This window comes from Penicillium antarcticum, assembly GCF_028974205.1.
Source record: "Penicillium antarcticum strain IBT 31339 chromosome Unknown utg000009l_segment0_segment0, whole genome shotgun sequence".
Lineage (NCBI taxonomy): Eukaryota > Fungi > Ascomycota > Eurotiomycetes > Eurotiales > Aspergillaceae > Penicillium > Penicillium antarcticum.
In genome coordinates this window covers 5,732,418-5,746,093 of record NW_026695307.1, presented here as the reverse complement: position 1 = coordinate 5,746,093, position 13,676 = coordinate 5,732,418, and the positions used below count along the sequence as shown (strand labels likewise).

At 48.5% G+C, this 13,676-nt stretch overlaps 7 protein-coding genes across 7 annotated transcripts; 4 read left to right on the top strand and 3 right to left on the bottom strand.

The window, feature by feature from the left end:
* Positions 1-367: 367 nt before the first annotated feature.
* N7508_010510 (putative xylosidase/glycosyl hydrolase) lies at positions 368-1,909 on the top strand (the record flags this gene model as incomplete). Its single annotated transcript, XM_058468570.1, has 1 exon — positions 368-1,909. One exon carries the CDS (start codon positions 368-370, stop codon positions 1,907-1,909), a length of 1,542 nt encoding a protein of 513 aa, XP_058316416.1.
* A 939-nt stretch (positions 1,910-2,848) lies between these two features.
* N7508_010509 (putative short chain oxidoreductase/dehydrogenase) lies at positions 2,849-3,777 on the top strand (the record flags this gene model as incomplete). The annotated part of the gene is made up of 2 exons (XM_058468569.1): positions 2,849-3,323; positions 3,398-3,777. 2 exons carry the CDS (start codon positions 2,849-2,851, stop codon positions 3,775-3,777), a joined length of 855 nt encoding a protein of 284 aa, XP_058316415.1.
* Positions 3,778-4,378: 601 nt separating this feature from the next.
* N7508_010508 (SDR family oxidoreductase) lies at positions 4,379-5,251 on the top strand (the record flags this gene model as incomplete). The annotated part of the gene is made up of 3 exons (XM_058468568.1): positions 4,379-4,797; positions 4,856-5,012; positions 5,066-5,251. The coding sequence occupies 3 exons, from the start codon at positions 4,379-4,381 to the stop codon at positions 5,249-5,251; spliced, it is 762 nt and encodes a 253-aa protein (XP_058316414.1).
* Positions 5,252-5,427: 176 nt separating this feature from the next.
* Positions 5,428-5,982, top strand: N7508_010507 (uncharacterized protein; the record flags this gene model as incomplete). The annotated part of the gene is made up of 2 exons (XM_058468567.1): positions 5,428-5,614; positions 5,750-5,982. The coding sequence occupies 2 exons, from the start codon at positions 5,428-5,430 to the stop codon at positions 5,980-5,982; spliced, it is 420 nt and encodes a 139-aa protein (XP_058316413.1).
* A 123-nt stretch (positions 5,983-6,105) lies between these two features.
* N7508_010506 (uncharacterized protein) lies at positions 6,106-6,686 on the bottom strand (the record flags this gene model as incomplete). Its single annotated transcript, XM_058468566.1, has 2 exons — positions 6,106-6,593; positions 6,629-6,686. 2 exons carry the CDS (start codon positions 6,684-6,686, stop codon positions 6,106-6,108), a joined length of 546 nt encoding a protein of 181 aa, XP_058316412.1.
* Positions 6,687-6,764: 78 nt separating this feature from the next.
* N7508_010505 (Aminoglycoside phosphotransferase) lies at positions 6,765-7,322 on the bottom strand (the record flags this gene model as incomplete). Its single annotated transcript, XM_058468565.1, has 1 exon — positions 6,765-7,322. One exon carries the CDS (start codon positions 7,320-7,322, stop codon positions 6,765-6,767), a length of 558 nt encoding a protein of 185 aa, XP_058316411.1.
* A 692-nt stretch (positions 7,323-8,014) lies between these two features.
* Positions 8,015-9,567, bottom strand: N7508_010504 (class I SAM-dependent methyltransferase; the record flags this gene model as incomplete). The annotated part of the gene is made up of 8 exons (XM_058468564.1): positions 8,015-8,618; positions 8,677-8,832; positions 8,900-9,010; positions 9,067-9,077; positions 9,132-9,171; positions 9,226-9,236; positions 9,292-9,399; positions 9,454-9,567. The coding sequence occupies 8 exons, from the start codon at positions 9,565-9,567 to the stop codon at positions 8,015-8,017; spliced, it is 1,155 nt and encodes a 384-aa protein (XP_058316410.1).
* Between the last annotated feature and the right edge of the window lie 4,109 nt (positions 9,568-13,676).

The window sequence follows — 13,676 nt, the reverse complement described above, 5'->3', positions numbered from 1 at the left end:
TAGATGGAAAGCACATGCATTCATACTAATCTGATCTTCGGAACTTTACATTCTGCATGATTTCAGGGCATCGGAATACCCGGAGTGGCTTGAGGTTCCTCAGCTTGGACCCACTGGAGAATGTGGAAGTCCGGGGTTATTAGCCGTTTTTCATGCCGGAATGATGCCGAACTACTACTAACATACATTAGGGCAATGATCTACAGCACTTAAACTGCAAAAGCTGAGACACCCAGGGTAAAATGTAGGGGCTACTTGGATTTTCATCTCTTTAGCCTATTCCCATTTGTTTCGTTGCCTATAAAACATTCACTATCTGTTTGACTTTCCGAAAGACCCACCGCTAAAAAGTATTCCAGCACCAAGGATGAAGTTCGCTCTACTTATTCATTTATTCTTTGTCGCCGTTGCGACTGCGACATTTTCGAATCCCATTATATGGGAGGACTTCGCCGACTTGGATATATTCCGCGTTGAGGACACTTTCTACTATTCCGCATCAAATATGCACTATTCTCCCGGTGCTCCAATCCTCCGTTCCAAGAATCTCGTGGAATGGGAGATGGCCGGACACTCAGTACCAGAGCTAGCTTTTGGCTCTGGCTACTACCTAGACGGTGGTCAAGCATATATCCAAGGCACATGGGCCTCGTCGCTGAGATATCGTCCAAGCACATCAACCTACTATTGGATCGGATGCATCGATTTCTCCAAGACATACATTTATACTGCCTCTGCCGTTGACGGTAAATGGACACAGGCTGCTGTCATCAACTCGTGTTACTACGACGTTGGTCTCTTGGTAGCCGCCAATGATACAATGTATGCTGCCTACGGAAGCAGCAACATCTACGTATCTGAGCTGTCATCAGATGGCCTGAGAGAAGTTGCGTCGAAGGTAGTGTATGAATCAGATGTTGGATACATCGAGGGTTCTCGCTTCTATGAAAAAGATGGCAACTTTTATATCCTTACCGTCAAGCCCGGTTCACCATCCTCGGAGTATGTCCTCAAATCCACAACTGGTCCATGGGGCCCATACACGATCCAAGAGCTTTTCACCGATGCAGGCAACCCAGTTCCTGGATGTGGAAATCCACATCAAGGAGGAATTGTGGATACTCCCAACGGAGATTGGTACTTTATGGCATTCGTGGATGCATACCCCGGTGGCCGTATCCCAGTTCTTGCACCGCTTCAATGGGACTCAGATGGGTGGCCCTCAGTCAACCTCGTGGATGGTTCCTGGAGCACGACCTATGATACACCCAACATTGCAGCCAGTAGTACGACTTCGTCTTTCCAGGCAGATAGCACCGACAACTTCTCGGGTCCGACTTTGGATGCCCAATGGGAGTGGAACCACAACCCCGATAATTCCAAGTGGTCTATTGATAGCGGACTCACATTGCAAGTTGCGTCTGTGACGAATGACCTATATAGTGCCAAGAACACGCTCACACACCGCATCCGTGGCCCGAAATCATCTGCCACAATACAGTTCAGCACTTCATCTATCAAAGCTGGAGGTCGGGCTGGGCTTGCTCTGCTTCGGGACTCCTCTGCTTGGATTGGAATTGTCAATGACGATGGCGATACTCATATTGGAGTTACTACCGGTCTACAAATGGATAGTGACTGGAACACTATATCTACGGGGGAAGAAATTGCCTCAGTGGGATTTTCTGGTGATCAAGTTTGGTTGCGTGCAACGGCAGACATCCAGCCCACCGTCGCGACGGGTCAATTTGCGTACAGCTTGGATGGAGTTACTTTCACTGATCTGGGAGGCGATTACAGTTTGAATGCCACATGGGAGTTCTTCATGGGGTATCGGTATGGGATATTCAATTTTGCAACTACAGCACTTGAGGGAAGCATTACGGTGAGCCAGTTTGTGCTGTCTTGAAACAGCAGTAATGTTCCACTTAAACGAAATGAACGATGTGGCCTGTTAAATAAGACAGCCAGGTGCCAGTATGGCTACACCCCAGACCTGTTCAATCTTACACCAAAGTTGCAGTATCTTCGAATACTTATAGTAAGAAATGGGAAAGGAAAGAGAAGAGAGGCTCAGTTCGCGGGGAATGCTACGATTTGGGGTACGAAGTTCCTGTCTACGAGGAAAGTGCCTGGATTTGGAAAGCACGACTACCCTACCCTGAACTATCAAGAAAAGAGATGCCAAGAGATGTCAAGAAAGAAGGACCAAAACGAAATTGAGAGTGTGTCAGTGGAAGAGAGACGTAAAAGCAGTGTAGAGAAAGGTTTGAAATTCTTGACATACCAGGGACTGTAGAGTAGAAGAATAGAATGGGTGATGATGATGATGATGCAGATGGGTAGACAGAGAGAGCTATCTACCTAAGCAGTGGTCACTTGACCCTTGACCTTCAACGAAGATACAATCCTAGGACCACTGATGTTCTGTGATGGTTCTCAAATGGGCGAGAAGGGCTGGTGATCGGGCTTGATACATATCCTACCCTTTTCATTTACTTTTGAAGCATATAACATACAGACAGAAAAGCTAAGGGCGCTATATATTAAGGATAATTTAAAGGCTTCTAGACAGGCCCACAATCTCTGGGCTGCTTCTCAGTATTCTCCCGGCCCTAGCGGCATTAGTAGCCAAACCCCGCTCCGCTTACCTCCGAAATGGCAGGTATACAATAAGTAGCCTCCCAACGACCAACAACTTTCGGATTAGCCCCTCAATTTTCAAAGCCACGTATTCAAATTACAAATTTCGAGTAATACCCTCTCTACATACAACCAACGTGAACTGCCCGCACCCGACACTAAGTTTGAGCAACGCTATTTCAATCGAGCCTACTACAATCTTAAAATGGCATCCAAAATCTGGCTTATCACTGGTGCATCTTCTGGCCTCGGAGCCGCAATCGCCGAGGCAGCCCTTCAAGCCGGTCACTTAGTGATCGCCACGGCCCGCAACCCTACTAAAGCGGCTGAAGCCAACCCGCAGATATCTAAACTCGGCGGTATTTGGATCGAGCTTGATGTGACGAGCTCCAACACATCTCAACTAGTGGAATATGCAATCAATGAGGCTGGTGGTGTTATTGATGTGGTTGTCAATAATGCCGGGTATTCGTTGCTAGGCAGTATCGAGGATATGAGCGAGGCCGAAATCGAGACTCAGTTTAACACAAATGTCTACGGTCCTGTTCGTGTGTTAAAGGGAGCTCTTCCTTTTATGCGGGCGAGGAAGTCTGGCACTATTGTCAATATTAGCAGCAGTGCCGGAGTTGATGGACTGCCCGCCTGCGCGATGTACGCCGGGACGAAGTTTGCTCTTGAAGGCGAGTCTTCCAAGCTAATTACAACATAATGTATGACTATCTAAGGGGTTGGCCTGCTAATACAAAATAAGTAGGTATGTCTGAAAGCCTCGCGAGGGAGCTGGCGCCATTCAATATTCGAGTACTTGTCGTCGAGCCAGGATCACTTCGGACCAACTTTTGGACAGCCTACCTCGAGCCTGCGGCCGGCGTGAACAAGGGCTATGCCGGCACCCCCTTAGAACATGTCCTCCAGGCATTCAAGTCAAACAAAGTCCAACCTGGGGATGCTGTCAAATGTGCTCAGAGAATTCTGGAAGTCGTAGACGGTACCGGCATGGGTGCTGGGAAGGGAGACCTATTTCGCTTGCCACTAGGCTCGGATTGCTATGATCGCGTCCAAAATAAGATTAAGAAATTGCAGGACAACTTGCTGGAAGCGAAGGACATTGCCCATTCAACTAGCTACTCATGACTCAATTGCCAATTTACGTTAACTGCAATTTATACAAATGTTCCAACGTCGGACAACCTTCACGATAAATTTTCGACTATTGTGCTGTGATCAGTGACAATGGCTTTGTGTTATATTATGAATAAATTGTATAGTCTCGACGGATAACAAATGAAGATTTGAATTGGGAACCAATTGCTGTCCGATTAGCCCAAATACGGGAGTATAGCCTAGCATGGTCTCGGGTACAGTCCGAGAAACCAAGCGTGAATGTCCTGGGGTAAACTGTTTTCGAGTTCTACTGTGACGGAGTACAAGCACTTACTAGTTGACATGTGTGTGATTTGGCTCTATTTAAGGTTCCGCCAAGACTCTATTAAGGAAGTTGACCGCGAGCTAACCAAAGAGACGGATTTTACGGTGATTGTTCGGGGATAGATCTCACCACCTGGGCATTTATTTGTCGCATTACCAAGCTTCGCTTATCTCCGAGCCCAAAGTAAATAGTATAAAGCTCATTGTATCCACAAGATAATGTTTTGTGAGAATAAATGAGCACTCAGAGCTAGTCCACACCCAGCCCCGCCCAACAACTTACAGCCCCCACCTAGTTTATCAACAAATGTCTTCATACTTAGTGACTGGAGCTGGACGAGGTCTCGGCCTCGAGTTTGTCCGTCAACTCAGCCAACGATCCGCAGAGCAGGTGTCTGTGGTGTTCGCTGCAATCCGTGGTTCACCAAGCGAGGCACTCCAACAGCTAGCGAATAACTCTAATGGCCGCCTCGTTATCTTACACATGGCTGTATCAGACAAGAGCAGCGTCGCCACAGCAGTCGAGCAGGTCAAAGAAAGACTTGCCGGCCAGGGTCTGGATGTCCTGATCAACAACGCCGGGATGACGCATACTACCCCGGAGGGTATTGCTGCCATGGACAATCTGTTGGAGGTGATCCAAGTGAATGTCCAGACCGTCCAAAACGTGACATCTGCCTTTCTACCGCTACTCAAAGAGGGAATTCAGAAGAAAATCTTGAACATGTAAACTCATTTGACGCTCAAATTACGAAATATCATTGCTAACTCGATTCTTTTGCAGGGGCTCGAGTGTAGGCGCCATTTCAAATGCTCGAAAATGGGCGCAGATACCTTGCCCTGCATACAAGATTTCTAAGGCTGCTCTCAACAGCCTGACTGCGCAGTACGCGATCGAGTATGAGAAAGATGGATTTGCATTCTTCTCTGTTTGTCCTGGTGTAAGTATTAACAGGTCATCATTAACTATCCGACTTGCTGATAGTCGAGACAGTGGGTTAAAACTGACATGGGCGGCGAATGGGCGCAACTTGATGTTGGCACCAGCATTAAGGGTATCCTTGCTATTGTCGCCAAAGACGCAACAGAAATCAATGGGAAGTTCCTTAAGATTCTCATTCCGGGGATGGAGAACGCTGAGGGCTTTCATCAGTACGATGGAGCTGAGCTTCCGTGGTAGAGAACTCGCAATGAACTTTCTGCATATACCTCTTTTACCTCCAGAGATGATATAGTTTAACGTTGCGGCTAGGTCGAGCAGTATAATGCGACACCGGAGAAGGCCACTTCCTTCTTTACAGCGTACAACAATACAACACTAACTTGCTTACATTCTGTACAATTTTCTTCAATAATATGTCTAGTACATTTTTTGGTGCCTTCCTTATTCGGGAATCTCCCTGTTGGCTAATCGGCCGTGGGCGTCGCCATGATGCCATTGAGAACCTCTGCTGGGTCCGCCAGCTTTCTAAAACTGATGTATACATCGTAGAGGAAATTGCTAGGATTGATCAGGCCTTTGAAGAGCAGGCTGCTTGGATGGGTACGGGCTTTTGGAGTCCTTCCAAAGCGGCCGCAGCCGATCCCAAGGTGATGTGGCGGCTTTTTCTTGGGTTCATGCTCTTCTTCTGACAGAACTGTTCGGGCATTAATGCCATCAATTACTATAGTCCTACAGTCTTCACAAGCCTTGGAAATACCGGGTCCTTGAACCAGATGATGTCCGGCATTTTTGGTGTCGTCGAGATCGTCGTCAGGTTCTGTTGGTTGCTCTTCCTTATCGATCCCCTGGGCCGTCTGAAGCTTCTGATCGCTGGCTCTATTGGTGGCTCTGTCTGTATGTGGGTTACTGGTGCCTACATCAAGATCAAAGATCCCGATTATGCGCTATTTGATAAAAATGAGCCTTGAGTGGCCGTCCAAGCTGGAAAACGTAGGTTAAGCCTCGGGGCCCGGGTGACGTAGTTATATCAAGAGACACTACCCATCACGTCGGGGTCCCCAGGGCTCTGCACACCCACAATATAATACAAATCACGCCCGGAATCCCTCCATTGCGGCCTCCGCCACCGCACACCAGTGGGTCACGCGGTCCTGCGCCTGACCGCGTGGACACACCTCAACAATAGCGCGGATGTGGTTGACGGCCGTCTGCATCAACTCCTGCTTTGCATTCAGCTGTGTCTGCTCCAGGATATGCGCCGCCCCCTTTTCGCGGCAGATCTGCTCAAACAACTGCTCCATGCGGGTCTGTTCAACCTTGTTTTCAGGGTCCCATTTCATGTTCCACAGGAACGCCCGCCGAGGGTTCCATCGCGGGCCCGGAACAACACCACTGAACTCCCAGTCCAGAACCGCGGTGATCGGACACCCAGGCCGGTCCGGATCGCACATGATGTTTGCAAAATGCAAGTCCTTGTGCGCTAGTATGTAGGCGACACGGTTGAGCTCCGTCTGATTCTCCGATTTCTGTAGCTGCACCATAAACTCGCGGATGCGCGGGACCAGGTCTCGATAGGGCTCTAGTGAAGGATGGACTCTGATCGCGTGGATATACCGCTCCAGGCAGCCATTCGTTTATAGGCCACATAGTTGGGAAACCCGTCTGCAGCCATGGGATTGAGGCTGTCGAGTGTCTCCGTGCTTTCGACCCCGGCCGAGGCAGATCAGTACTTCTCTGGGTCCTATGTCTGCTAGAAGCTTTCGTCGATTGGTGGTCCACGCGCCAGCTCACCCGTTTGCGTTAGTGTGAGCCCGCCCACGTATCCATCGTACCAAGGCTGTGCGTGCAGCTCTATCAGATACTCTGTTAATTGGTGGATCATTTGTGTCTTGACCGAGTCGGATAGCGTTGCGTAGATCTGATCGATACTGATGCCGGCTGCCTTCTCAAGCAGTGTGAACTCGTGTCTGGTTACATGATTCTCCGTTGCATCGTACCGGATGATGGCTGGTACTGGAATTGAGGTATGCTGGCGCACCCAGGTCATGACGCCTACCTCGTTGCTTGTCTTGATGCCAGGAAGCTGCCGGCTGGAGACACGCAGTACCAGCGTAACGGTGCCGTCCATGTTTGCTCGTGCGGAAATCTCTTCTGTGGATGGGAAATGGATGAGATAGATGGAATGGAAGGCAGCCTTGACCTGTAGTGGCTCGATGGAGCTTGGTGCAGGGAGATTCAGTGACAGGATCAATATAGTAATGGTCTCCGCGCTCAAGGCGGGAGGCAGATAGCTGTCAAAGGTGCCCATGGTGGAAGAGAAAGATGCGTCTAGGAGAGGAGAGAAGGTTAAAAGAGGATATTGGGGATGGAGATGAGGAGGTATTCTAGGGGAAGAAACAGCTCAACCCGCCCACGAGCGCAAGGCCTAAACACTCCTGCGCAACATACTACCATCTTGAAGCCTCTTAGTTGGTTCATTTTTCATTTGATGCCCTTGCTTGTACTCAATACCTTAATATACAAGTCATGTATATTCAAGTGCTACGACAAGGTAGTCCAGTTTACCGTGTAATGCACTAAGTCAACGATGGAGGGATCGCCCCGGGAACATGGAGAGTGATGCAGGAGTATTGTGGAACCAGTGCTATCCATGTACTTGGCGTATCTAGTTATTCTAAATATAGGTCCCTCGTTCCCCATCTAAGCAATGTTGTGAAATAAATAGAGTACCCAGAATGGTGTAGACCAAGTATTTGCTTTTGTTTGGTTTGAGCAATCTCGCAGCAAACCAATTGGCTCGAACCGACGACCTAAAGAGTTCAAGGTGAAAGACAGGTTGTCTCTGCTCATCGATGTGTCAGGATAGTTCACGTTGAGCTTCGTCTTGCAAATCTCCAGGACCTGCACCTGGAACTGCTCTGATGCCTGACATTGGTCCTGCTTCGAACAACGACGTGAAATTGGCCATTCACTAGATCCTTCACAAGAATTTACTCTCTGTCATTGATCACCCGTGAATAGGTTATTCCACAAAACAAATATCAGAAGGAACGAAGAGGCTTTCTCCCATGGACAGCGACTCTGCTCGAAGTTAGTATGAGCCGTCGAATTGGGGGCGAGGGGGGGGGGGATTAAACTGTACGTTTGAACATAAGCATGCAACTTCTTATCCCGTAGCTCCCGCTTCACGACAGCATTATGAATCTTAGCCACATCCGCACTCCAGCCGAGGACCTGCGTATACAAGCGCAGCGAATAAGAATCGATAGCTTGCTGTAGCTGCACTGCCTGGTACTTCCCCAGTGCTTTAAGATGGGGATCGCGCGGCCAGGGCGAGAATGGTAGCGTGTAGACCGACAAGCTGACATCCTCAAAGCCGGCTTCAATCATCCAGTCCTTCAGCTTATGGTAAATGTTCAAGTCGCGGCCGCTCAGGTCACCAGCGAGGTTGACGGCCTGCTGCCATTCCATCAGCGCGGAATCTGGTTTGATGGAGCCGTCGTCGCTACGGGCCCACACTGCACTCTCGTGCGATTCAAAGTAGCCGCCGGGTTTGACGTGTTCGAAGATCCGCCCGATGAACCCGGGCCAGTCGGCCACGCATCTGCAAAGCGTGTTAGTGTCACGGTCATTGAGATGGGGGACCGGTGGCTGGGACATACCCTGCTAGGCATCGTGCATGGATAAAGTCAAAGTGGTTTTCTGGATACAGCCATTCGCTTTCGAAATCCTCCATGATGAACTCGATATTTGGGGCCACCCAACTGGGTTGAATGGGGCTAATATCATTTCCAATGACGTGGGCGTTAGGGAATTTCCTATCATCCGGGATCAGTCTTGCTGGTACACAAAGATGGAGGACGCAGGTCGGAGCAATTCACGTACTCGGCAATGTCCAAAGCCCAAATGCCTGTTCCGGTTCCCAGGTCAAGAATGTTCTGTGGTGATGATTGAATCGGGGCATTGTAGAGCTCTCCTCCTAGCAGCATCAGCCATCTACACCGCTCTGGTTAGCTACACTCGTTCACCAGTAATGTGTTACTTTTACGGACATGTGGTGTGTCTGCAGAAACAGTCAGCATGTGACGATGGAAAGTAGCTAGGGATGATGCCTTACTATATCCATCCGATCCTGCTCCTCCTCATCATTCGGCATCCTAACTTGGTCAGTCTTCCCCAGCTATGAGCTTCTAAGGAAAGGGTGAAAATACATATAATTTCCCTAATACTAGGTCAGTTGGCCATCCTAGAGACATGGCTCGGTTAAGGCCACTTACTGAGCTGTTACTGCAATACCGCCGACCATTTTCATATTCAAACTCCATCACGCTCGAGGACAGGGATGTGAGATCGGACAGCTCATTGTCGAATTCACTGTTGGTGTCCTACAAGGGGAAAATTAATTGCCGGGTCACAATTAGCCAGACACTTCGACCTACGTCGCCAAAATTATCAACCGCAATGGGTGCGTTGGCAGGGGTATCAGCGTTGGCTGGTACAGATGAGGCTGGTTCGGATGGCGCCGAGGCCGCTTGGGAAGGAGTGGAAGACATTGTGATGGGAACAAAGAAAAAAAAGAGGAACGCGCGCAATGAAATGAATGTAATCCCCTTTTAAAAAAAGGCTCGCTTGTCAGTTCGACACGGAGGGGTTTGTATCCAGACTGTCGGGTTTTGATCTATCGTGCATTGTTGTAGAGTCCGTGCCAATGAAAATCGCTCAAAGAGGCAGGAAAAACAACTCCACTCCACACCTTCTTTTGAGTCTTCCCCGGCCTCCGTAGAATAATCCCCTGAGAAAAGCACATACCCGTGGGCTCATGCCACGACGCTAAAATAGGGAACTAGCGGCAGTCAGTTGAATCTGCAGTACAGCGTAAGGTTGTCCAATCGTAGGGGATGTTTAGTAAAGCAGGGTTCCACAATAGATCAGTACGTTCCAGCCATATTTGGCTGCAAATGTCGACACCTTTCATAGTAATGCTGTTCCTTTTCTGTATAGTATAATGGTTCTAGTTGTAGCTATGTGCAGATGCCAAGATCCCGACCGTTTGGGTCAGAAGAAACCATCCCGTAAGATCCTATTATTGGATAGCGAGGGGGTCAGTGCAGTGGTAGCGCGGCTTACCTGTAGATGATTCTCACCCAAGCTACACTCCAGGGTGAGCGCAGGTGATATGGGTGAGAGAGGTGAGAGCGGGTTGACAGGGACCAATTCACTCTGAGCCTATGCCCGTCCTAAGAAAAAGACACAAATACAACCCCCGAGACCCTTACTTCCTCTGCCATGATTTGCTTGGAATTTTATTGCCATCAAAATTACGTTCTCGGAAAAAAAAAAAAAAAAAAATTGGAAAGCCCTTGAAGATATCGCACGTGCCATATCACGTGAATGTACACGTGAATATCAAAACTAGAAGTGAGGTCCCGTGCGCTACAGGGTAACTTCGAGGCGGATGTGGGGAGAATAAGATCAGATAGGTTGTGCTATTCTCAATCCCTTCGCTGTATGAAGCGAGATATCAGTACTACTCAAACTCTACAGACATCGAGAGAGAATATCACGTGCTAAGTCGTGTGGCTTTACCCGCAAGGGCCAGAGCTATGATATGAAGCTAATATATGAACTTTTCTTTGAGAAGAAACTGTTGCGAGCATCTAGTAATACAGACACCTGGCTCCTTCTCCAGGATGCGACCATCCGTGAACTACTTGTCATCCTTTGCCGGAATGTTTATTCCACATCTTTGCCCACTACGGGTCAGACCCTGGGAACTTTTGGCAACTTCCGACCCACTGGCAATGACAGCAGTCAACGCATTGGCAGCAACCTCCCCACTTCCCACCGCTTGCCCTACAGCAGGTGTCAGATTATCCAGGCTTTTCTGCGTCGTTTCCACGGTGCCTTCTGGCTACCCGCGCCTCAGGATCTCTGCCTTCCAACAAGGTCCGCATCTGGAGACAAGCCCAGATTGCTCGGGGCAAAGCAAGTATCAACACGATGATTGCGCACGCTATGGTCCAGCGGCCACTTGAATTCTTCGTGTCTTTTTAGGCAAAACCTGTCAGTATCAACTCGAATGGGCTAAATCTATTCGAGTTATACATACTGGTTTGAAACGCCTGGCAGAGCTCGGCCAACTCGTCCGTAGTGAGATGCCATTTGCCCTCGGAGTCAGGATGGAGAAGACTAGTGCCCGGGGCGCCCTGAAATTCATAAGGATTAGCGATAAGTCCCTTAATCTCGTTATTGTTGTATGCAATAACAGCCTATGGATGCGTCCCAGTTGAAATGTAGTGATGCAGCATATCGATCCGGATCGGATATTGCGGACGAAGATGCGGCTGACGATTGCATCCCCAGCAAAAGTGGCACTCCTGCGCAGGTTCGAGAAAGCTCATCCAGCCCTCGTCCGTGATAGTGTAGATGTATATGAGTGTTTTGGAATTTTCATCGTGTTTCTTTGCCGGCGAATTGGTTTTCGCGAGCATTCGGCAACGCAGAGGATAGCGGGCATGTAGGCGGGCACATAGGCGTCCACGTAGGCATAGCCTTCAATTCCGACCCCAGGTACATCTGCATATTCGAATTCAAAGAAATCTCACTTACCAAGGAGAGGGTAAGGAGGAGGAGGAGGAGGAGGAGGAGAGGAGGGGGCGAATATGGACCTTCATGGCCATGGTGGAAGCGGGCCTCGGTGGATCTTTGTATTCAAAAGGTCTGCCAGAGGACAGCAAGAACGAATTTCACGAATTGTCTTTCAAGTGAACAAGCAAAAGAAGAGATGATCGAGAATTCGAGTCGGGCTTCATGTGTTCCCGCAACCTCGCTCCTGCCTTTCTAGTCAAAAAGTCATAACCAACGGCAGTATCGAGCAACTCTATAAGAATGTATACAGAATATTGATACATGAAGCCAAAGGTGGGCAGTGTATCTTTAGTTCAATGCTGGATCTGGAAAGATGCCCAAAAAAGCTTGTAAGGACCGCCCGAAATTAATGATTCTGTTGGTGGAAGGTTCTCTGAATGGGCTGTGCCAGGTGTACCGTCCGTATGCATAACGCATGATTCTTCTGTACTGCTTGTCTCTGAGATAAGAAAGATTGCGAAGGCGTAGGTCCTCGAGTGATCGAGGAGCTGTTTCTTCAAAGCGCCACTTGGGACACTGTGCCTCAATGGAGTAATCTGGATCAAATCCGTAATCTAAAATGGGCGAATGGGGCGAGTTGGTGTGAGCCTTCCATAATGGGTCCTCTTGATCGAGACCAGGACCTAAATTAAGCCATCTAGTTATGACAAGAGCTTTTCTGGAGTCGATTTCACACAATTTGATATTGCAAACTGTGTTACACACAACACAGCCCACGAAGATCTCAGTATCATCGAGAAAGCCCTTCTTTGTAGTGTCACATGACCTCAAAATAGGGATAGCATGTCGAAAAAAGTTCTTATTGTGTGGACACAATACCAACGGATCGAAACATGAAAAACTTGATCCGTCGATCAAATCGCGCCACTCTGAAAAGAGCAGTATGTCCTGTACCCTGAGATAAAGGCCGAGGGGCTTGGTGCATATCTGTGCCTCCCGGGAGAAAAGCCAGATCACTTCATTTCCGTGAGGCCGACGAGGGTATTCAGTGACTTGTGTATGTGATAAAGAACCAGTGCTAATCCCAGATTCAGGACCATAGTAGAATCTCCTCATAACAAGCTTTAAGTGGAGGAAAGAAATTTCCTGTATACTGTAGAATTGCCATCGATGAATGACTAGACTATCCCATATCGAAAACCAATGTTCCGGCCCAGGATCATGCTGGACACACGGGAGTTGGCAAGTTCGTTCCGGAAAGACTCCACATAGCCCAAAGCTTTCGGATCCATCGTACCGATGGAGCAAGTTGCAATATTTGCACGCGAAGTATGGTGGAATTTCTCGTTCCAACCGGGTTAATATCGAGAACTTATCATCACGTGTGAGAGGAGGCGAGAGATTCATTTGTCGCGAAAACAAGCCGTAGATTCGATGATTGCAAACAGAAAAGCAATAAAAATCGACAGGTGGAAGAAAGTCTGATATTGATAATAATAACTCCGGGGCGAGTCCTGCGAGCGTTGTCATATTGAGAACTTCAGGTAAAGGACTGCTCGCTTTGTGTGGGTGCTCAAGGTACTATTTGTCATGAGCTCTCAGGCAGTAATAGTCGGCATAAAGGAGATGGAAGGGGTGAAGCCAAGAGCGTGAGAGAAAGAAGAGAGTGTAATAGACAAGGACGTTGGATGTACAGCACGCTATTTAAGTAGAGCGAATTATGACGAAACTTCCAGTGTAGAAGGTTTTCTCCATAGGGAACCCCTGGAAAGGACCAGGGCCAGCTACCTATGGAATTGCTGGTCCGATCTCGATTCCAACCTGGAAACGAATTGACTCCCGGACTCATTAAACTCACTATGCCATTTTGCGTATAAGCCCAGGTGACATCTAAAAGCTCTCCCGAAGCCGTCAATGTGTGGTCAGGAAATCAAATTTGGTTCAAAGGGAAACATATAACCCAATAATATCCTATGACGGCTTAGCTGGTTGGCCACTAGCGAATCCTGACTGTTGTATGTTTTTCTTTGCTTTTTTCTTTTACTTGGTTGGGCATAGTAACCGAAGGGATTGT